This window comes from Agelaius tricolor, unplaced genomic scaffold, assembly GCF_023055355.1.
Source record: "Agelaius tricolor isolate 1412-34295 unplaced genomic scaffold, bAgeTri1.0.p SCAF_11, whole genome shotgun sequence".
Lineage (NCBI taxonomy): Eukaryota > Metazoa > Chordata > Aves > Passeriformes > Icteridae > Agelaius > Agelaius tricolor.
In genome coordinates, this window is record NW_027269271.1 from 12,669,761 (window position 1) to 12,693,343 (window position 23,583).

The 23,583-nt window shown below is 40.1% G+C and overlaps 1 protein-coding gene and 1 long non-coding RNA gene across 3 annotated transcripts in view; one reads left to right on the forward strand and one right to left on the reverse strand.

Moving 5' to 3' along the window:
* Positions 1–3,064: 3,064 nt before the first annotated feature.
* On the reverse strand, positions 3,065–10,600 carry LOC139594295 (uncharacterized). Its single transcript, XR_011680573.1, has 2 exons — positions 10,476–10,600; positions 3,065–4,202 (listed from the first exon to the last, which is right to left on the reverse strand). It is a non-coding gene; the product is annotated as an uncharacterized lncRNA (long non-coding RNA).
* PLPPR5 (phospholipid phosphatase related 5) overlaps positions 10,216–23,583 on the forward strand; it is a 45,544-nt gene continuing 32,176 nt past the window's right edge. The window contains exon 1 of one of the 2 annotated variants that reach the window (XM_071436190.1): positions 10,216–10,683. In XM_071436190.1, coding sequence (XP_071292291.1) covers positions 10,453–10,683 — 231 coding nt within the window. In that variant the 5' untranslated portion in view covers positions 10,216–10,452. The remainder of the gene's footprint in view (positions 10,684–23,583) is intronic. The other variant, XM_071436189.1, reaches the window with a different exon arrangement.

Sequence of the window (23,583 nt, forward strand, 5' to 3'; positions counted from 1 at the left end):
GCATGGAAGGAAACTGTGTCAGAGTTTCCCATTCAAGTAGATTTTTCTTTTCTTTTGTGAGCATAGTCAAGTTTACCAACACAGATTCTAATCTTTCTGAAACTTATTGCCATCTATTGATAAGCCTACATTTACTGTGTTGGTGCTCTAAGGGACTTTTGGATTGAAATTACCTTTCATGGAAGCAATTCCTTCACAATTCTTTTCAGTTGCTAATTTCTATTATTCATTTTAGAAAGTCTTTACAATGAAAAATATATGTGCTATAATACAGATCTGTCCTGTCAACGCTAGAAAGGAATAGCCTGCTGCTAGAAACGGGACGCTCTGGTTATCTGTGTAGTATTTAACTTTCAAGAACTGCAACACATTTTATTTGACAATGCCCTGAGAAATTAAACTTCCAGCCATATCTAACAGGATGATAAACATTCAAAGAGAAGAGGATTTCAACATTAATCATTCACTGAGAGCAATGCAACTCAGAGAGACCAAGCTGATGCTAATGGAAAGCACTAACGGTGCTAATGAAAGTTTTCAATGTCTTCTACTGACAAGGCAGGCATTGGATAGCTTCTGCTGCTTTGAAATGGATAAAGCACAGTAATTCTATAAATGTTCTTTATTTGTGGTCTTCCCAATCAATTTCTGAGCTTAGCTCTCGTAAGTAACATAACACCTTAGTAAGCATTTGCACCTTAGCAGGCTGTTTAAGACTTGTATAACAGAGACCCAGAAGTCTGAAATGTTCTGTGTGCAAGAGCTGTGTTGGTCACCCCAGGCGGTGCAGGAAGAGCCACCTCCCCCTCTCTGCTCATCCTCCCCTGCTAGGGTAAGAATAAGAAGCAGGTACCATCTCCCCTGCTTTTCACAGTGCCTCTTTTATTTATAAGAAATAGATCAAAGCGCAAAAAGGCAAGAAGAGAAAGTGTCAAGGACAGTAGGATCCAAGTCAGCTATGCTCTGATGGAAACTAATTCATGAATGATTTTTTTCTGGAATTGTCTCAAAGCCTGAACAGGTTCCCAAGCTTTTTGCTCTTCTCTGTAATGCAATGACTTTTCAGCCCTGACTGTGAGAAATGCAGGGAGAAGAAAATCCCCGGTACCCAGTGGGTGCACTGTGGTTCACCTTTCCTGCTGGCTCTCCTAGAAGGGAGGGCACAGTGATTTGTGAACCTGTAGGACATGAACATGTAGTTGAACTTTCCTCTCTCTGGGGGCTATTTTTAGTATGCTTAGGGATAGTGGGATAAACAGTGGAAGTCTTTTCTAAGAACTTGTAGAGCATAACTACCCCAATTAGTTTAAAAGCTTTATTACTCCACAGTGCTTTAAAACATCCGCACTGCTAGTATTTTTCTTGAAAACTGAAATGAAAAGATCGTGTAGAAGTATCTATTCATTGCATGAAACTAGTGAGATTCAGTTACTGGTGCAGAATTAAATTGCTGTGTCTCAACAGCAATGAGAAGATCTCTATCCAAGATTTTTTCTATCTTTGGGGTAGATTATATGATAAAATCTGCTCTACATCCCTATTTACATTATCCTTATTTCTGCAGCTGCTAGTTGCAATGTTATTGTAAATTGAGATATAAATTAGAGAGCGCATGATTAAAACCTGCCTGGATGATATGCATTGTTTAAAGTTGTATATAATACAACATACCTGGCTTTCCCTAAGCTTACTGTTGACTTGGGCTGAGTAATTAATGTCAAGGTCAGCTAGGAAAAATCTGACATTTTTCTAATTTCTATGGGTTTGTTTTTCTTTTCTTGTTTTTGCTAGCTGAAATTTTAATTGCTCTAATGGAGTTAAATACTGGACATTAGGATGCCTAATAAGCTAAATAATTTGCTTAAGTCCAATTTGGCTGCTGTCTAGTCACTGTAGAAGCAGCATTCAGCATGTTAGGTATTGGCATTGCTATATGAAGAAAATTTTAAAGCCATAAAAATTATGCGTCCTAAGGTAGTTGTATCTTTTTAGCAACTGTCCACTCAATTTCCCAAAGGTTAATTTTTGTGCCAGCTTAGGGAAAATAGGTTTCTGCAGACCTTATGTTCTGTTCTCAGGTATTCTACTGGTTTTAATTTCTCTAAATCAGCAGAATTCCTATAGGAGGGGGGAGAAAGACCAAACACTAATAATATTTTAATGCTTTTCTCTTTCAGAGCTAGTTGTACCACATTTACAGCTTTACCACATCGCAGTCACTTCCTCATTTCAAAGGAAATGAGCCTTATATGTTTCTGGCACTATGAAAAGTGTAAAAACTGCATGATGCTTTAAGGGCATAAAAGAAGTCATTAGGCAGTCAACAGAAATGATATATGAATTTTAGTTCTGGTAGATATTGTTTAATCTTTGCCCCAAATAAATCCTGAAGACATTTCTTGTTCCTTGGTTCTGTCCCAGTGATTCAGCCTTCTTCCCCCTCTATCACCTGCCAGGCCTGTGCAGACTCAAACCCTCCTCACACTGTCCTGCTGCCACATTGGTCATCAGCTGCCTGCATGAGCTGTTGAGCTGCTACCTTTTAATCCTTTTGCTCTGGCAGTAGCCTCCAGAATTCCCCACTTATTGCATTTTCCCACAAGAAACCTGTAATTTCAGCTTCTGATGTTCTTGCCAATTTTGCAAATGTACCCTTGCACAAATCCCTTGCTCTCCACCTTTCTTGTTCTAATAATTTTTCCCACATATCACTTGCCACTTCTTTCTTTTAGTCCAGTCAGTTGTCTGTAGTTAAGCTGGCCAGCTGGATGAATAAGACACTGAATGAGGAAGGATTTTCAGCAGCAGTGATAAAAGTAAAGAGTTGTGTATTAACCAAGCAAGCATATATTTTGTTACATAATAATTTGACACTGTTCCCTGTTATATCAGTGGTAGACATATTCTAATCTAATAATTTTCTTATCCTTTAGCCTAACAATTTGTTAAACAGAATATTTTTAAATGAGGAGAGCAATCTTATGTGAGTTAATTTAGCAGGGCCTGAAAGCTTTGGCTATTAATAATTCACAGTGCTAATTTACCACAAAGAATCTTCAAAAGCTGGTTTAACTTATTATTTTATTATTATTATTACGTCTCTTTAGTTTTCCAACTGTTACTTTCAGTTCAGGCTTCACTTCTGAAAGCTGCAAAGGCTGTTGCCTTCTCTCAGAAGTGACTTTTAGTTGCTTTAGTTACTTCCTTGCTGCCTTCATGAGTCTTTTGCTAATGCTTGACAGTACAGTTTTTGCCTGGAAGGTAATTATGTTGAGAAATTATAATTAGGTCAAAGGCATAATCTCTTAGATTATTTTTTTAAGAACCATTTCTGTAGCAGGTATTATGTAGCACCTTACTGGAGCACATACATACATATAAATATATAAATATATACACACAGAATACTGTCTCTTTAGAAAGTGGAAAATTAAGAGATATCTTTCTTGCTACCACTTTACGTAAGTGGATGGGCAGCTTCAAATTTGTATCAATTAAGCAATTTAGAGGAAATATGATTTTATTCTTAGATATGAATTACAATAATCAAGTGAATTGAAATAATTTCTGTGAATCACCATTAGAACAGATTGTAACAATTAAGATTAAAGACAGCAAATTGCTGGGTTGGAGTAAATCAAATGTAATTCCCAGAACCAGAGAAAATTTTAGGTTCAGAGCAGGGCTGACCTCACTTTTTGGTAAGGTTCCTCAGAGCCTTTTAAATGAAGTTTTGAATATATCTCCAAAGACAGAAACACCTTGATAGGAGGAAAGTATCTGAATAATGATTGATGGAAACGAATGCTTCCTGCAGGAATTGTTTTTAGGAATCCAGTCATTTGGAGAAACACACAACTTTCAGTGTAAGCATGCCTATGCCTTAAAAATGCTTGTCTTTTTAGTCCTGCTCTGAGCTTAGCCTTGAGCCAAAAGGACAGTGTAGAGGGGATATCTGCAGAAGGTGGGAGTTTCTTAAAGTGCAGAGGTGTCTGCCCTGCAGGGAGTATGAAAAGTCTGGGTTTAGGAAACAAACCAGTGCAGGAAATTCCTGTGAGGTGTATCCTCAGTGGCCTGGTGATGGTGTCATTCATGGCAGAATCCCAGGCTTACAAATGCTTTGTGTCTTTGTAGCTGACTTTTGTCACTCAGGTTTTCCGCTTTCTTGAGTTTTCTGGCTTTGCTGCATCCTCATGAGCAAGCTACAAAAGAAAGGGCATTTTTCAGAGGGACATGTGTGAAAACATGAATGTAGCATGAATGTCTTGTGAATGGCTTGGTGTCAAATGAAATGCATGATACACATTTCTTGTATCTCCAAGGATCATGAATGTGGAGGGATACATGAAGGTTCAAAGAGCAGGTCTGATGAGTATGATGAACTGGACTTAAGAATTTTTAATATTTAAATTTTTCAAAGTAATCTAAGAAAATAATTAGCACTATATCTAGTTTTCTTCAACAATTACCTGGTAGCAATGGATACTGTTTGTAATTCTGTTTGGTAAATTCCGTGGGCTTGGGGTTTTTTTTGCTTTTCTCCATTGAACTGCTGCCTATATATCCTGAACTTGCTCTTTCTATGCTTTTGATTGTAATTTTATGAAGTAACGGATAATGTCCAACTCAGGAATGGGATTTCAGGTGTAATGCTAATGAGAAATGTCTGGTATAATTTGTAAGAGCATAAATTCTTCTACGGCACAAATGTGTGTGAGCTTATCCAGCAGAAACAGTTACAGAGGAAGTGTGGAACCCCTGCCAGCATGAGCTGCATACATTAAACTACAGCCAGAGCTGGAAAACATTCTGTGACTTTGGTGCATAATTTATTATATTAGTCCATTTGTCCTTCCCTTCTGAAAGAAAGCCAATAAGTGGGTTAATTTAATCTTACGTCCAGCTTTGTGCTTGAAGGTGAAGACTTGTATACCTTCCCTGTCCAGGATACAACTGCTAGGGGCAACCTGGGGTAAGGAAAGAGGGAACTCTGCAAGTTTTACTCTGTAACTGCCACTGGGGAATCATCAGACATGGAAGGAAAACCTCACAGTTCCATGCAGAGTCTCATGCCAAAGTGACAGTCTAATTTCTGTACACACTTTTGGGTGGTTTTACAGCTCCCCTCCTTAGTATCGCAAAATATTTTATTCTCCGGTCCTGGAATTAGCAAAAGATAATGACAGCATGAATGCAAATCTAAAAATTAGTCATAATTCTGTTAAAGTGTGGAACTTAAAAATGAGAGGGTGGGTTCATCCAGGTATAGACCAGCAATGCTGGCCACTAAAACAGCCAGCCTGTGAGTAGACAAGCACTGATTCATCGCACAAATTTTCCTGCAAAGGAACAAGGTCTCCTTCAGTTAAAACAGAAGTTCATCTCCATTTCTCTGCTAACTTTAGCTGTCGTTCATAGACCCTTGAGCAATGTCTCTATAGTATCTGTAAAAACACTGGGGACTTCTAGGGTCCATTTTCTATAGGCAGTTAAACTGGGGGTGAGAGCATAAGGTACCCCAAAAAGGTCTTGATGAGATCACCATTTCCTTCCTTCACACTTTTGGATTTTCAACTTGATGAGAGCTTTATACTGACAACATAGAGTCTTGAGGAGTGGGCAAACATTTACTTTGAGTGTATCCCTTTAATGGCAGTACAGAATCCTTAGTCAATAAATTATCTTAATTAGTCTGACTATTTATAATAAAAATGTACAAAGAAGAAGGCAAACTACAGTGCAGAAAACTGTCATATTCAAATGAGTGAAATTAATTCAGTAATATGTAAAGAGAGTTTTTGAACTGGTCTGCAGAACCCTCAGGCACTGTTCAAATGTCTGAATTAATTTTAGTTTATGTACAAAACCAGCTGTACTAATACATACAGTGTCCTACACAGGGTAGGTCTGTGTGATTTTTCTTTTTCCCCCACTTGAATACTGCACCATGAATAGGCTAGTGCTATGTCAAATACTGTGCAGTAATCTGCTATGTTGACCTTTCGAGGGATCATTAATTACCTCTGGAGGTGGCTTTTTTCATTACAAGAAATTACAAGAATTCTGGGTGAATGAGATGAGGTAGCTTATTTACATATTCTGAGGCTAGTCATATGATTTTTATTGAGCCAATTATGCCAAAGATTGCCAAGTTTACAGTCAGTTTGTATAGCATTGCAGTTACCAAAAATGTGTCTATCAATGAAAATAAATTTGTAGCTGTGGTAGTAATTTTCTGAGTGGTAGGCTTTTTCCTAAATTTATCTTAGGAAAGATTAAACAATTATTATTTGAGCTTTCAAGATTTATTTCATTTCACACTGACAAAATTGTGTCTGTGGTTTTTTTTTTTTTATTATAAATAGTGGTAGATATGCTAACACAGGCTTTAATTCTGAGAATGTATAGGCCTTAGGTACATGGTGTCCCACTGGTATCCTAAGATTCTGTTATAACCTATGAAGAACTACACTTCTTAATTTGAACACAGAAAGCAGTTTTTAGAAGATTAATTATATTACTGATGTAAATACTGACTAGGCAACTAATGTGCCGTGACTGCTGCTCATTATATCAAACTCAATCATTTCATTGCTGCCTTGTCCTCCTCCTCATTTGTTTCATCTCCATCTGCTCACTCTCTCATATTACTTGCACTGCATCATATGAGGTACCCAAGCTTACTGGGCAAAATGTTGTCTTCTATGAAAAATACTCTACATAATACTGCAATATAAATACAATAGTAATGCTTATGCTGCTACTAATTTGACCATTTTCTCCCATTTGAGTCTTGGAAAGTATAATTCCTATTTTGGAGCTAGTTTATCTATGTGTCAGTAAAAGTTAAGAGTAGAATTGATGACATCTCACTACAGCTCTTTAAAAGAAGGGTGCTAGTCTAAGCTAGTCATCAAAGCTGGTGTCATTACTCTTACAAGTGGTATCATAAGAGGCTGGTATTTCTTAGGATGTAATGAATGACATTTTCAGAAGATGATTCACACTGCCCTAATGTAGTAAAGCTTAGTCACCTAATGGAGTTGTCTCTGTAAACTGTATGCTAAGACCATAGGAAAAACTTAAATTTGGTGCCTAACTTGTTTGAATCATACTGGAAGTGTTCTGGGTGAGCCCCCATTTCTGATTCTGGGATGATGCTGATCCAGCTGCTAGGAAATTTTTTTATCTTGCATTATCATGGTCCTACAAGCATAAATTTAAGCAGTAAATGTCCTGGGTTTTAGGACTTCGATCACAGCATATCATTAAACAATTTACTGTATCAATTAAAATGTCCTTTTAGTTATCTCTTAAAACTATCTGTAGAGATTTTTTTTGTTCATTCTGTCTTTTCCCTACTGCTGTGCCATCAACACAGATGCAATATGCCTCTCAGAAAGGGCTGGGTTAGTGCTTCAGTGTAGAAGTGTGGAGATCTAACAGTGAAAGTCATGAGGCTTCAAGCGGCTGACACTCTGATAAAGCATGAAAGAGGTAAACTGGAAAGATAAAAATAGTGGGATGATTTGATATAAATTCTTATTTTCCTTCCAATTGAGAAGGCTTTGTTGCATTGGCTCTGTTTCTTTAATACCATTTGTCAGAGCAATGTTTTATAACTAGAAAATACAATAAGCAGTGGTGATTGTAAACACATGAAAGGTTAGTGTATTTGGTTTGGAATTGGAAACACCTCTTTGTAATAAAGGTCATGATTTCAAAATATTGCAAACTAGCATGTCTAAGGGTTCTCTTGGTCTGCTCTGCTCTACATTGTGTCTCCTGAGCTGAAAATTCACTTAAAATTAGGTAGCAAATGAAAAGAACAAGATAAACCTATGACGAACATCAGGGGAACTCTTGCTCTGAAATCAGTGGCACTATTCCCAAGGAAGTTAATTTCCAAACAAGTCTGTCAGTTACCTGAGTTTCAGCTGACAATTTAATGTATGAATAGCCTTCTGAAACATGAATTGTGGGTTCTGGGCTTTTCTCTGCCATTCTTCTGTTGTGCATATCACTGTGGTTGCAGAATATATGTAGTTGGTTGCATTAGTCACTGGGGACTGTGTTTTTATGCTTCTATATGTTTGATTTAATATATGCTTGCATATTCAACTGTGCAGACAATAAACATCCTGTTCATTGTAATAAAAAGCTATCTCTGCTTATACTGGATCAGCTAACTGTGGTACATTGTTACATTTATAAACAGAAGTTGGTTTGTGATAGCAAAATGCAGGACTATTTTATCAGCTGGTTTCTGGAAAAAGATTGATTTTCCTCCATGGAAATATTTGAAAGATATATGCCACCAGCATTTCTATGGGACATGCACTCAAACAGAACTGAAGAGCTGAGTCTTGTGCTCATTGCAGTCCAGCTGTTGACTTTTGTCTTTGGATCAGGCCATACATCCTAACAATGAGGATGTCTTTATGCAATTTCTGGGATTACGATTTCTATGTGTATGGTAATGTGTATTACACTGTGCTAAAGAAACGGGGAAAATAGAATTTGTGCTAGGCAGAATTCACCACAAGATGTCTCATGTCTCACTACAGATTTTTCACAAAGGTAGGGAGCTATCCAGCTAAGTCTGGTGAGTGCAGTGCGAATTACGTGATTTAGTTTCTTCTGGAGAGTGTGTTAAAAGCACATAAAAATAGACTGGATGTGGAATCCAGACATGACGAGTGTGTTCTTCAAGGGCTGATTAAAAATAAATGCACGGAGACTACCATCACTGAATATTGAAAAAATTCTCAAGAAAGGGAGGAAAATGAACAGTTAAAGCCAAAGTACAGCACTAGAAGGATGATTACTCATTATAAACCAGGATGATCTAATCTCATGTGTTATTTTTTACCACCTTTACTATGTAAGATAAGTGGACTCTATGGCTGAAGTGTCCATTAAGAGTGGTTTTCACCCCTGTAACATTTGGGGTGGGGTGTATACCTTTAAGTAGCTGTTTTATCTGCTGGCTCTGGGGATCCAGACTAGAGCCTACACATGCGTGATTCTGTACAAGCCTTGGGCACAGCTGTCTATTCTTGTGTGTATCGCTGTATATGTATTTTTAAATAGAACTCTTTGTGTTCCTATGTGTATGCCTTCTCTCAGCACTGGTGCAGACTCTTCTCTTACTCTAGGATGTTACTTGAGTGAGGATAGATTCAAGGCCAGCTACCAATTTTCTTTATAGCTGTTAAATAAAACCTTTAAGTGTTAATTGTTTTCATAGCTATCCATATACAAAAGACTACTTCAATTCCCAGTTTTGGAAGGACTGGGGGCTCAGGGTGGGTAGTTGTGGGACTGTAGGGAACTTCTACTGTGGCCAGAAATGAGCCAGAGCTGATTGTATAAGTCAAATGTATTTCACATATCTGATCACCCACACAAGCAGATATGCTCAGGATAAATGCTATGTGTTAACAAGTTTTTTAATATAAATAAATACATTAAACTTATTGGGTTGGGGGTATGTTAAGGATCCAATTTTAAACTTTATTATGGACTCTTTTGTTAACATGTAACTACAATGTATCTCCAAAACTGCTGCCGTAAAACTGCCTGGCAAGCCATAGAGCAAAAATGAAGAATGATTTTCTTGTTAAATCACAGGATCACACAAGAATACATGGAGGTGTTTAAGGAAAGGCTGGATGTGGGAGTTAGTGCCATGGTCTAGTTGACCTGGTGGTGTTAGACCATCGGTTGGATTCAATGATCTTAGAAGTCCTTTCCAACCTAACTGATGCTCTGCTTCTGTGATTCCATGTTGAGATCTTTCCCACTCCGGCCAATAGTGGCGATCAGTGTGCGTGCCCGGGCCCGTTTGAGCTGTGGCTGTTGGCAGTGCCGGGGCCGCTTCCCGCCGGTTCCGTGAGGGGACGGGCCGGGCCGGGCCGGGCCGGGAGGGCGTGCACCTGCAGGAGCTGCCCGGCCCTGTGCACGCCCGTCGTACAGGTGTGTGCGCGTGTCGGCGCAGAGAGGGACCGCGATGGCCCCATCCCCGCAGGAGGCGGGGGAGAAAGAGCAGAAGGCTCCCTTAGTAATCCGGGCTGTGCCGTGGGAGCCGTCCGGGGCCCGAGCAATTCCCTTCCTCGCCCGGTCCGGCGCGGCCGTGGCTCTCGGGGCGGGGCGGGGCGGGGCGGGGCGGGGCGGGGCGGGGCGGGGCCGGGCCACCCCACCCCTGCCGCCGCCACGCTCCGCCCGCCCGCCGCACGAGCCGGTGCCCGCGCTGGAGCCGCTGCCGGAGCGGCGGGCTGGGCCCCCGCTGCCCTGCCCCGCTGTCCTGCTCTGCCCGGGCCGCGCTCCCGCCGGGCTGACCGCGCTCCTGGGCGCCGCTGAGCCGCCCCCGCCCGCGGTGGATGCCGCCGGGGAGCGGGCGGAGCGCGCCGCCGGGGAGAGGGGCTGCCGCGGCCGCCGGAGCCCACGTACATGCGAGTGCCCTCTCCGCTCACCAGCATGCTTTACTTCCAGATGGTGATCATGGCAGGGACCGTGATGCTGGCTTATTACTTCGAGTACACGGACACCTTCACCGTCAACGTGCAGGGCTTCTTCTGCTACGAGGGCGCGTACCGCAAGCCCTACCCGGGCCCGGAGGACCGCAGCGCCGTGCCGCCGGTGCTCCTCTACTCGCTGACCGCAGGCGTGCCCGTGTTGGTGGTAAGCAGGGGCCGCCCGTTCCCGCACTCCGCTGACTTGTTGGGCTGGACCGGGCCGGGCCGGGGCGGGCCGCGGGTCCCGGCCGGAGCGGTGCCGCCGGCGGGCGGCTGCGGGCCGGGCCCGGCGGGCGGGGACCCTCCGCGCTGCCGGGACTGCGGCCCGGCCCCGGTCCCCGGCGGGCAGCGCTGCCGCCCCCAGCCCCTGCCCCACCGTGCCCACCGCGCCTCTCAAGTTTATTTTTAGCTCCGGTTTATGTAACTGCCAGTGCCTGTATTTCCAGCCCCTTGCGACTCCTTTTGGTAAAAAATTATCTTTTCTTTTTCGAAACGCGCATCTCTTGCAGATAGATGGGCAACCTGAGGAAAACCCGGTTTTTAGCAACCACTTACTGATGTGTCATCCGGTACTAATTAGAAAATCCCTCTGTCAGTTTTGTTTTCTAAAAGTCAAGTGGTACGTGCAAGGAGCAGGGAGCAGTTTTACTTGATTTAGTTGTCTCCATATGTCACAGTGACTGATGTGTGTGCAAACGTAACCTGTGTCTCTAATTGAACATGATCTTCTATCAATCAGTTTTAAACAGGTGTGGCTAAAAAATGATTTATTTAATCGATTTTCTGTGGGGATCTTTTTTCGGGAAACAGCTCAGAGAAAGCTTTTTTGGAAAAGCAGTGAGATTCCTTTCAAGCTGTTGGAAGGTACTCTGTGTTGTCAGATAACGAGGGCATTAGCATCATTCAGTGATCCCTCACCATACTGAGGAGGAAAGACCTAGAGGGGAGCATTTGACTATCGGGGATGGATTATATATAGACTTACCAGGTGCAGGCACAGTTACACATACTGAAAGCCCTCGTAAAGAGTTGATTTTAATCAACTGTAAGCATTAGAATAATAAAATAATGCATTAAGAAGAGGCCTTTTGAGATGGCAATTATTTTTTTATCGCAATAATTCTGTTTCAGGAAAATGTAACAAAATAGGAGTATGGTGATAGGAGTAAGGCTATGGTAATCCCAGACACAATATCTGCTTTTGTAGCATCATGAAATCTCAGATGGTATCAAATATAAAACCTTATGGTTAGTATTAGCCTTAGTATTGAGACTTGGTTCTCTTTTTAATTTTTTTTGTCTCCCAAGGGATTAAATCTCTTCATTTGGCAAAACATGTTGTGTAGCATTTTGGCTTTGTTGAATTCTTTTGATTTGAGCATCAGTTATTTGACCACTTTTACCTGTTTGTTCTTTTAAACCCCTAAATACTATTGAGATTCAAAAAAGGGAATCTTGCTGGGTTTTTTTCTGGTGATCTTTCTCTGATGTTAGTGTGTGATGTTTGTCTTGCTTTTAATTCTATTTCTTTTGTTTGCCTCAGGAAGTTATAAAGATTATGTCAGATATTCATGTTGAGCATTTCTTTTTCCTGTTATGTGAAAGCAAGATGGATTGGTAGTTTCCATTCATTTCCTGGGTGCTAGATGATTACGTCAGAGCAATCTCCATGATATTTTGGGTTGGCAGTCTTGTAATTAGCCTTGCTAAAAAGCTAATAATAGAATTTAATGATACTTAACTGTGTTTCATCTTCCAGTCACCAGTCTTTTAGGCAGATGACATGCTTTGGGATGTCAGGGCATGGAAAACCACATTGTAGATGCCTGTGTTTCATTTTTTAAAAACGTATTTTTATTTCATTTTATTAAACAAAAAATTCAGCTAGTGGGAATTTCATTAATACAACGGCATGAAGTCTAATAGTTAACTTTATTAAATAGATGGATTTTTCACGTTTTGCATAGAGTTTTGTTCTGATTTGCCTTGAGCAATCCTCTTGGACTTAGTGTTTTCCCAGGATGGCACTTACTCAGTTGTGCAGAACATGTACATTGCCTTTGCTTGTTCCTTTCATTGAAAGGAGTGGTGAAAGTAAGATTTCTTCACCAAAACAACTTGTATGTTTTCAGTTGTCGTAGGTTTCAGAGATTGGGTTCTCTTCTATTTCATTTATTTCTTGCTATGACATTTTGGATATGCATGTTCTGTGTAATTTTGTTTCTGTACATGAAATATAAAAATGAATCATGTAACATAGCCCTGTTTTGGTCTGTAAAGTCTACATGCAAATGTAGGCTAGTGAAGAAAATAGATTTCTGTGAATGCAATTTCACTTTTTTTTCCCACAATGAGTACTGTCCTTGAACATAGGATATTAAATAATATAATTTATGATTTTTTTAAATTTTTTTTTCCTGCTTTTTTGGTGCGTAGGGTTAATGCTTTTTATGGAGTTTTGAGGTAGAGCAACAGAATCTTTACCTTGGTGTTCATAGCAACTGAGGTTTTCTTAAGTGATTGGACTTGTTTAATTGGAGCCATAGAGTGCTTGCTTCAAGTTAAGTTATCTTAATGTGACTCAATTAATGGCTCCATTGCACCGAGCTTGAATGAAGTTGCTCAAAAATCGTAAAAAAAGAGAGTTTTTCTAATGATGTTCCTTTCTCTATGCCTGCTAGTAGAAAACTAAAAAAGTAAAAGTACCAGTAGCGGGATCTGTCTTGAAGAACATCTCATCAGCAGTGGGTCTGTGGCTGCTGTGAGGCTGTCATGTGGCTGCTCATCCAAAACCCCTGTGCCACATCAGAGATGCTGCAGCAGCCCTGAGTGTCTGGCCATGGGGTTGAGCTGAGTGTCTGCTCACAGGGCAGCCACAGGCATGTGCAGAGACCTAGATAACAACCTGTGTCATCTGACAGGGATGTGCTGTGAGAGCCATGTTCATCCTGGAAGCTCTCTGGTTAGTCTTTAAAATGCTGCTTCCTGCTCATACATTCCTACAGCCCTGGTGCAGCATTGCTGCCAGGCTTTCATTCCTGAGTCAATCTGCCTCCTCAGCCCATCTGCCCCCATGGCATCCAGGGACAGATGCAGCTGGCTGGCAAGGCACAGGTGCTCAGGAGTGTGATCTGAGAACTGCAGTCCCAGGGCAGAAGCAGAGATTGCTTGCTCTACTGGAATGCTTGGCTTTTTGATGGGGTTTTGGCTTTTTTGTTTGGATTTTTTGTGTGTTGGGGTTTTTTTTGTTTTTATTTTTTGTTTCCTTGTTTTGTTGGTTTTTGTTTGTTGTTTTGATTTTAGTTTTCTGTTGTTGTTGAGGATTTTCTTTGGGTTTTTTGTTTGTTTTTCTGATGGCTTTTTTAAAAAAAATTGTCTTTGAGTCAAGTGCTCTTGGGAAAGGGAAACTGACTGAAGGAAAGAAGTTTTGTGTTCTGTACTTGGGACTTACTGGGTTTGTGTATCTATAGTCTTTGGTCAAGTAATTACCATATATTTACCAAATATTTAGTCAGCTGTGACTTGGTGGGCGGCTGGTTTAGATGATTATTGTAGGTCGCTCCCAGCTGAATTATTCTATTCTAAATATCTCATAGGTTGTGTAGGATCTGGTAAGGAGTCAAAGGAGTCACTTTGGCTGTAACAAATTTATTGTCTGCTGAGATATCTCTGCTTAAAGCCCCTGCAGCTCAGAGTTGCCTGGAGAAGCTGTGGCAGCTGGCAGGTTCAAGGCCAGGCTGGGTGGGCTTTCAGTGGCCTGGTCTATGCAAGGTGTCCCTGCCTGTGGTGGGTGGGCTGGAACTAGATGAGCTTTAAGATGCTCTCTGACCCAAACCAGTCATGGGATTCACAGGTATTGCAGCAACTGCAGGAAACTTGTAGAGGAATCCAGCAACCTTCAGCAACCTTGCTGTAGGATGAAAAGACCTGCTCTTTTTTTTTTTTTTTCAGCTGGTTTCCTAGCTTTTATGTAGGTTCCATGAAATGAGGACAGATCATAATGTTGGTTTTCTCTGGGTTATCTCTAGAGGGTGTAGGCACTGTTTCTTATCTCCCAAATCAAATTTGAGTTCTTTCACTGGAGAATTTTGAGGGTTCAAGCAGTTGCTTTTCTTTAGTCTGTTTTTAAAAAAGTGCTGAAAACAACTGCAGCTTAACATATAATAAAATATATGGTCCCTTCAAGTGTTAAAGTTTTAGTTGTTGATGTCCTAGGTCATACTTTTAGACACTGCTAGTGACTTGAATGAGTAGATGTGTTTGCATAAGGAGCATTAGGCACACAAGCAGTAAAATCTTTTAAAAATGGTGGAAATTGCAATCAGAAGAGTGGAAAAGCCCTAAGTATGATATTCTATGAGGGAAGACTCTGAGACTTGGCCAGAAGGAGTGCCCTTGTGGGCTCCCTTTTTCATCTTTGTGAATCAGATTTGGAAGAGTACTACAGGCTCTGTGCTCCTATCTTTTTAGTGTCCATAGCACTAATCCCCTGAAATCTCTGGTATACTGAGGAATTCTCAATACATGGTTTACTTTTTTTCTTTTTCTTTCTTTTTTTTAATCTTAAAGTCAAATGTGAAGGTGGCAGGAAATAGGTTCTTGATTTGAGTCTACTCAAATATGTAATAAGCATGGAACTGCTAGTTGAGGGCTCAGTGCTATTTAAGCCATTTCCCAATGTGCCAGTTCTTGCTCAGTGGGCTGGTTGCTTTTTTAAACTTGTTATGACAGATGTAGCTTGGGAAATCCACGTCAGTCTAATCCTTTAGCTTCCAGTAGAGATGTTTTCTAGAACGGTGAGGCTAGTGTCTCATGTTTTCAGAATCTATAGAGTGATCAGTTCTGCATTGTTTCTTTCTGGTAGATGTTAATAATTTTGACCTCTTTAAAATACTGTGAAGTGTACTCAAGGATTCTTTTATTCCACATGCTAATATGGATTATTTTAAATGTCAAAACAGTTTAAACAATAGATGGTATAAAATGTGATGTATTAGACCTAAGATGTATGCTGGCTGCCATATAAAAGCCAGGAGGAGATACTGATATATTTTCATTAACATATGTAAACAGTTCAATTATGCAAATGGTGTTTGTTTTTATTTCCAAGTAACAAATATATTATTACAGTACATATCCATAAAATATACACTTCTATTTGCTTAGGTGAGTTTCTAGCAGATTTGTTTCTCTGCAAACCAATTTAAGACTAATTTGTTTTAGGATAATACTTCTAATGTCATCACTGAAAAAATATTTGCCATTTAGACATGAAGTATTGCATTCTCTTTTTTTTTTTTTTTTAAAGTGGACTGGAGGAATCTCTAGATTTGGCACATACCAAACAAGGAATGGATGTCAAAAAGGAGACATTCTGCCTTGAGCTTAGCTTTAGTCAGTAACTTTTTCCTTTGAGGAGGAAATTTTGAATCCTGGCAAAAGAAAGACTGTAAAGTGAAAGATACAATATAATTGTTTTGTATCAAATTTACTGTACCCTAATACTTCAGAAAAACAAGATCATTCTGTGAAAATTGAAAAAGAGGAGCTACCTTTTGAAGTATCTGCACAGTTTTCCTAAGTCTGCTTTCTTCTTCACTGTCTTTACTATCTTAATAGCTCCAGGTCTGAGTAGCTCAAGAGCAGTTGAAGAATATGCAGAGACCTGAAGGAGATGCACCACTTGATTCCAGCACATAGATCTAGGTGATGTGACTGGACACCTCCCATCTCAGTCTTCCTTTCTGAACCTGCTAGTACCTACTTTCCTTCTGAAAACTGTGATTCTATGTGCTGTGGCATCAGGGACTGATCAAATTTTATCAGGCTGAGTTCTCAAAATGCTTCTGGCAGAGAAGCTTTTAGTTAGCCTGTAGTTCACTGAAACTATTCTACTAGTGTGCAACTTAGTGCCATACGTGAAAAAGGGTTCTAGATTGTGATAGTTGGGACATCAAAATACTCAATTGTCTGTTATAATGTGAGGAAAAGCATAATCTAGAATTAAAGTCCTGAAAATATTTTCTGTGAATTTGCTGTGTCTCATGCCTAAGCTGTTTCTTTATTCTTCACCTTAGTCAGAAAAAGCTACTACCTTCTCAAGTGTTCCTTCAATATACTATAGGCTGATTATTTTTCTACTTCATGGTTGGTACTAAGTCACTTTGGCTTCTGTGGACACCTTGATAGTATTGGGAAAAAACTAAAGCACAGGGCCATTTCACTTTTGTGAGACCCCACTGCAGCACTGCATCCAGCTCTGGGGCCCCCAGCATGAGAATAACGTGGACCTGCTGGAGGGAGGCCAGAGAAGGATCACAGAGGAGATCAGGGGGCTGGAGCATGTCTCCTATGAACACAGGGTGGGAGAGCTGAGGTTGCTTAGCTTGGAGAAGAGGAGGCTTTGGAAGGACCTTAGAACACCTTCCACTGCACAAAGGGGGCCTACAGGAAAGCTGCAGAGGGACTTTTTATGAGGGCTCATAGTTGTAGGACAAGGGTTTAAAGTGAAAGGGTGTGGATTTAGAATAGATATTAGGATGAAATTATTCACTTTGTGGGTGGTGTGACACTGGAACAGGTTGCCCAGGAAAACTGTGGATTCCCCATCCCTAAAATTGTTCAGGGCCAGGTTGGATGGGACTTTGAGCAATCTGGTTGAAGGATTGGGAGCCAGATGATCTTTAAGGTTTCCTTCCAACTGAGGCCATCCTATGATTCTCAGAATTGAACAGACTTTCTCCTGCTCTGCTACTTGAAGAAGTGACCTCTGTGCATCCTGAAGGAGATGAAAGTGATTTGTCATTTCTTCCAGAAAAGAATCAGGGAAGCTTGATAAATAATGCAAGGATGAACGGTTGCCAGCAGCTGTGTTACAGGGCAAAAAAATCCCAAGGGTATGTAGGAAGGTATTCAAGTTTTCAGTTTTATGTACAACTTACTGAAAAAGTTAAGGAATTGCCCAGCAAGGTATGCAGTCTATCCTAGTGCTTTTTTTCTGGGAACAGTGAACTTTTATTATGATATTTGAACATCTCATGGTGCTGTTTTTGATAAGACAGTGGTAGAGCAACAGAAGGTTTAAGTTTTACATCCTGACTGGTATGAATTGGGTAGACTAAGCAGCCTCTGAAATCAAATGGAAATGGTTTTGAGAAACTAATTAGCTAGTCAAAGAAAATAATTCCAGCATTATTGAAATAGGTTATATATTAAAAAGCTAAAGCTTTTTAGTTTTATGTGCCTTTCTCTTGCTGGCACATTTTTCAGCTGTTAAAACTTTACATGAATAAGGAATTGCCAGTAAACTTAGTTTTCTCTGTGATCACATTGTTCTTGCAGGGCTCATTTGGTCCCTGTCATCATAGTCCTGTTTCACCCTGTGTGCGCAGCTGCAACTTCTTTCCATTATAGGTTTCTTCTTCCATTCCCACGTGTTTGTAGGACAGATATAAAACCTGCTGCCTTTTGTTTTGTTTTTTGAAATATGCAAGTGCTGGGGACTTCAGGAGGCCACTTTTTTGGGAGGAGAAATGCCCTTGTCTGGAATGCAGGAAAGTTTAAAGCTAAGGGACAGTTTATGTCATGCTCTTCCTCTGTGAATGGATAATTGCTTTGCAACTCTACTTAAGAATAAAAAAATAAATCACGCTGTTAAGTCTGCAGTAACTTTGTGTACCAGATGTCAGTATTGGCCTGTTGGGACACATAGCAAGACAAATACACGATTTGATAGTCTGATGCTGGTTTTATCTCAGCATTAAACCACTAATCCAACAGAGTTATAACCTGGAGAAACAATTAAAAATTCAGAACCACTGTGTGTTTTCTTGGGAATTCTTCTTTATCTGCCTGTCTTCCTGTTGTGCTGTGATGGCTTACATGAATGGTGCCTGCAGAAGTTATGTTTGTACTTGCACTGGAATGTATTTCTGCTGTGCTTAGTATGCATGTGATTTACAAACACCAGCAATATCGAGGCCATATGCTTCATCCTTTGATGGGTTCTGTGGAAGTAAAGTGGCAAGCAGATGTGAACAAGGCAGACAGGCTTCTGTTTGCAACAGCTGAATGCCTGCTTGTCCTACAAACGATGCACTTATGTTTAAGTGAGAAATTGTTAATCCAACTAATCCTGAGCGATTAAGGAGTTTGTATCGTTGTTTATAGTCTAAAATAGTAGGCTTGAAGTAATAATCAGTTTTTCAGCTAAACAATTCTTGCTCATTGTACATCATACAGGATTGAGGAGATGGGTGACCATATGATACATAATAAATGATAGCCAACATGGAATTGTAAGTAGCTTTAGCTGTGTTTTTCAGCCTTAAAAGCAGAGTGATGTTTAAAAAGCTTTATATGCTCTTGTAGCATCTCTCAAATACACTGAAGTGCACGATGGCCCAGCTTTCATCATGCATGGTTTTTTATTTAGCAGAGATGTGGTAACCTCACAGATTGAAGTAAAAAGTCCAGCTGAGGTGGAGATACCATATCTCTGGCATTCAAGAAGTTGTACATGAGACATACTGCTTTAAGGAGAAATATCTATTGAAAACAAAGTCCTTTGTATTTGCACATAGTGCAGTGACCATGGTGTTGGATAGTGACTAGGAAAGCAGTTCTAGCACTTGCTATCTCTGATGGGCAAACTGCCTTTACTAAGAGCACTTCTATTTACCTGTGGATCAGAATATATTTATTTTCTATGTAAAATGCCAATAAACCTGCAATAGAAAAGTGACTGTATGTATTAAGGCTTTTTAGAATCTGTTAGTGTAAAAAATTGTTCAGTACTGATTCAAAACTGACTCTTAATTTTGGATTCCACTTCCTGGGGTATGAGGCACCATAAAAAACCTTCCTGGTTATACAATATAAAAACTTGAGTTGTGGATTCCACTTCTAGTTGCTAGTCTGGACAACGTATTGTCTATAGTTCTGTGGGAATTGTGTAAATGTATCATAAATATCCATTGCCTGATTACTATACATTGTATATTTATATGGAAATTTCATTAACCATATGCACTTGCTAATGTACAGCAAATTATAAATGTACTATAGCTATGTTTTAAAAATATTATTTTTCTTTCTCTGCTGTTATTTCTTCTTTCCTCTTATCCATGTCAGGTTAAAGAGTATGTATGAAGGCATTCAGAGTTTTTAGTTTTCTAAATAATAAAGAAAAAAACAGCTACCAAGAGCAGAAGTCAGACTAACAGTATTCTGCTATCCAGATTTTTTTTTCCTTTCTCTATACAGCGTATTAAACCTGTTGTTTTAGGTTGGTAGGTTTCATGCTGTCTCTAAAAAGGATTAGTCATACATTTTATATTTATTGTTCAAGTTTTGAGTAATGTTTTGGGGATTTCTTCAATCAATGTATAGTTTGGCTCTTTATAAATCAAGTATTGAATATTAGAATCAGTAAGTGGAACTCAGCTTCCCAGTATAGTGATTTTGGGTAGTAATAGGGATTTCTGTGACCTGTCTGTAGCAATTTAGGGCTCAGACATGACTGAATTAATTCTGCTTAAAGATTTCTTAACCACAGGCCAGCTGAGCTGCAGTAGCCAGTGACATGAACTTGCAGCCTGTGGGGAACATGAGGTGAAGTATTTGAGCTTGACCTGCTTTAATCAAGACTTAGCCCAGATGTGTTCATTTTTTGGGTTTTACAGAGTGTGTGCACAGGCTGTCCATGACAGGGCTGTGCTGAGCCGGGGGAGCCTCACGGGGTGATGGCTCATGGCCGAGCCTGACCCCAAGGGCAGGTCTGTGCAGGAGTTCAGCTCTATGCAGAGCGATGTGTGGACATGCCCAAGCTTTGGCACATATTAATAGTACTTTGATCATACTTACAAAGAGTGAGCTAGGTGTTCAGAGCCTCTCCAGTGCCCAAGTTCTGCTGTTCCTGTTCCTGTGAGGAGAGTCCTTGGCCCTGTTGGGTGTATTAAGGCTCTGCCATGAGGCCAGGCCTGAGGCTGCTGCCATCCTGCATTCAGAGTGCACAGACATGAGTGCGAGCATCCGAGCGCTCAGGGGAGCACTGGGGAGCTTGCATTAGGCTGTAGGCCATAAGCATGTTCCATGTGAGTGGTGTGGGGACATTCCAGCTGTTGGGATGGGTCTCTTTGCCAAGTGCTCACGCTTGACTGAAGTCAGCACTTCAGTCGGTCACGGGGACTCTTTTCAGAGCATTTAGCAAAGGCAGATGAGATTTGTAGGCAGATTGACCTTGGGCCATGTGAGTGCTTTGGGGACATCTGCAGCTGGCGGAATGAATGTACAGAGCAGGGCTGTGAGCTCTGTCAGGCTTTGCCTTGGTAAAGAGATCTGAGCGCTCAAGCAGAATGGACACGTAGCCATTAATGCCTTGCTATCAAATGGTAGTTGTGAAATTAGGCTTCTCTGTAAAGCACTAGGAGATTTTGCATGAACAGTTATACCAGAGCTAGATCGTTAATTTGTTATCTTGGTATTGTTAATGAATTATCTTGGTATTGATGGAGTTTAATCACATGCTTCAGTGCTATTTGAAATCACAAGGCTTTCCTGAGATGGAGTGCTGTGTGTGAATGAGTTCAGTGCTGATAGAATCTTTTTCCGGAACCATGTTCATTTTAGTAGTCAGTACTGCAGCTTTACTCAGCATTTCTTTTGTTTCTGAATTGTGATTATTGTGTGATTAGGAGTAGATGGAAATCATAGAGCAGAGACTAATTCTTTAAAAAACTAATTATGTCTACATATGCAAGTGTGTATGCACATTATGTTGCCAGAAAAAGTCATGTTTACATGGTTGACTTTTTTATCCATAGTTCAGTTCAAATGTACTTTTAACCTTGAATACCAATGGCAAAAAAGTAATGCCTCAAAGAATTTATTCATTTACACCAGAATACTTAAATTGTTATCACTGAACGTGTGCAAGCACCTTTCAGCATACTTTGAACTTCTCTTTGTAGTAATTTAAATTGTTCCAATAATGATTGCATCCAAGACTGGCTAAAAAAGCATGTGTTTGTACATTTACATAACAGTATGTATTTTATATAGTGTCCTTTATTCTCTTCACAGAAAAGACCAAAACCCAGCTATTATAAAGTCTGCCTTGAAGACAGTCAGTGTCAGAGCTTCACAAGATCTAAAAATTTTAAATAGACTCATTCATCCTTAAAACACTTCTCTCACCACTTGAGCTTTTTTCAAGATACTTGATAAAGCCAGCAGCATATTCAGTATTATTTTACAGATCTGTGCAAAGGAGATGATCCTTGTTAGGGTAAACCATTATGCACTATTTCATGAGTGGAAAGAGATACAGTCACATATTGAAGAAGAGTAGCTGGGTTTACTTCAGGCAATAGACTTTGCAATTAGTTTTGAGAATAGCATTGCATGCCTTAAAGAGCTGTTTTTATGCTCTGCTGTCTTCACAGCAAAGTATACAATCTCCCCTCTGTCTTGTAGGCATTTCCTGTACTAGGAAATTTTTGCTGAAATTTCCCACTCTTGCTACTCTTGTTTCAGCTCATTGGCTGCTGTGCCAATGAGGGCACTTGGGACTTCCTCTTAATTCAAGCACTGCATTGTGTAAACTTCTAAACAGGGTCAGACAACATAGTGTTGCCAGCTGCACATCTGCAGCCATCTGGATTTGTGGCAGGAGCAGTAAAATAGACATTGTGTAGCAGAGTTGAAAGAGTGACAAAATTGGTGCAAATCATATTTGCAGAAACCCACCACAGAGAAACCCACCATAAAGAAAACCCACCATATTTGATCTACAGAATATACAGTATCATTATTGAAAAGGTCCTTCTGCTTGTGTTTTTATCAGATAAAGATAAATGGGATATGCTACTGCTGTGCAATGTTTTGTGAAAAAGCTTGCTGGCTAATTCATTCCCATTGCATTCTTGAGCGGGGGTAAGTAATTACTAAAGCTTCTGGTGCTTATAAACAGGCCTCTACCCCCACTTGTATGACATCATTAAGATTCTGTTTCTTATAAACATCACTTCAGTATCTTAATTTATTATAATAGGATTCTTAAGGAGAAATAATTGCACACTGTAAAATTACAGCTTTCCATTCTGAGGGAGGAGATGCAGGGGGAATGGTCGCCAATTGTTTTGTATATGGGCTTGCAAGTTGGTTGAGGTGAGGCTAGAAGATGCACTTCTGACCTCTTTTGGGTCCTTCCTCCCTGACCAGCATCTCTAGTGACTATTCTGGGAATAACATCATGAGTTTGCCTGGTCAGTGAAGCTTGAAAAGTTAACTTCTGTATTCTCCTTGACGGTGTTACTCAAGTGTCAGTGCAAGGTGCTGTCTCTACTTTTCTCTACTTGAAAGCTTCTATTTCGTCACTTGTTTCCTGGCTCTCAGGGGCACTAGAAGTGTGGATTAATATTGTCAGGGTTTGTTACTGCTGTTTTACTGCTGGTTTTATGCTGAATGCACATACTATGCACAAGTAACCCTAATGTGAGGCAGCTCAGAAGAAGTTTTAGTTTTAGACCAAGTACTTCTATGGATGGGCTTTTAAAGTATTTTAAATTTATTTTTAATGACACATGGATTCTTTGCAGCAATGCTTACAATGTAATGACATAAAGTATATTAGAAGAATGACTTATAAGTTAATATGTTCAGGAGTGGGCATTGTATTTTTTGACTTATCTTTCTGATTTATCTGACCTCTTAAACTTCTTCCTCAAATGTTTGGTACTGCTTCTCTGTAAAATTGGATTGTCTTCTTAGTTTTATTATTCTCTTGGGACAGTATTCATATCTAAGATCTATTTCCAGACTTTGGATGAGGTGTTGCTCTTAACCTAGAGTGCCATGGTTTTCACAACTAATCCAGCTCTTATTGAAGTTATTGAGCTTACTACCTTGGATTTCAACTAAAAAAGGTTCACCACCTTAATGTATTTCATTTGTTGGCAATTATACTGTAGCCTAAGGTAATGGTAAAGGAAGAGGTGCTTATACAGAGCACCTGTTATTATTAGGAGTGGAGCTACTTATGTGATTACAAAGAGAGCTATTTTAT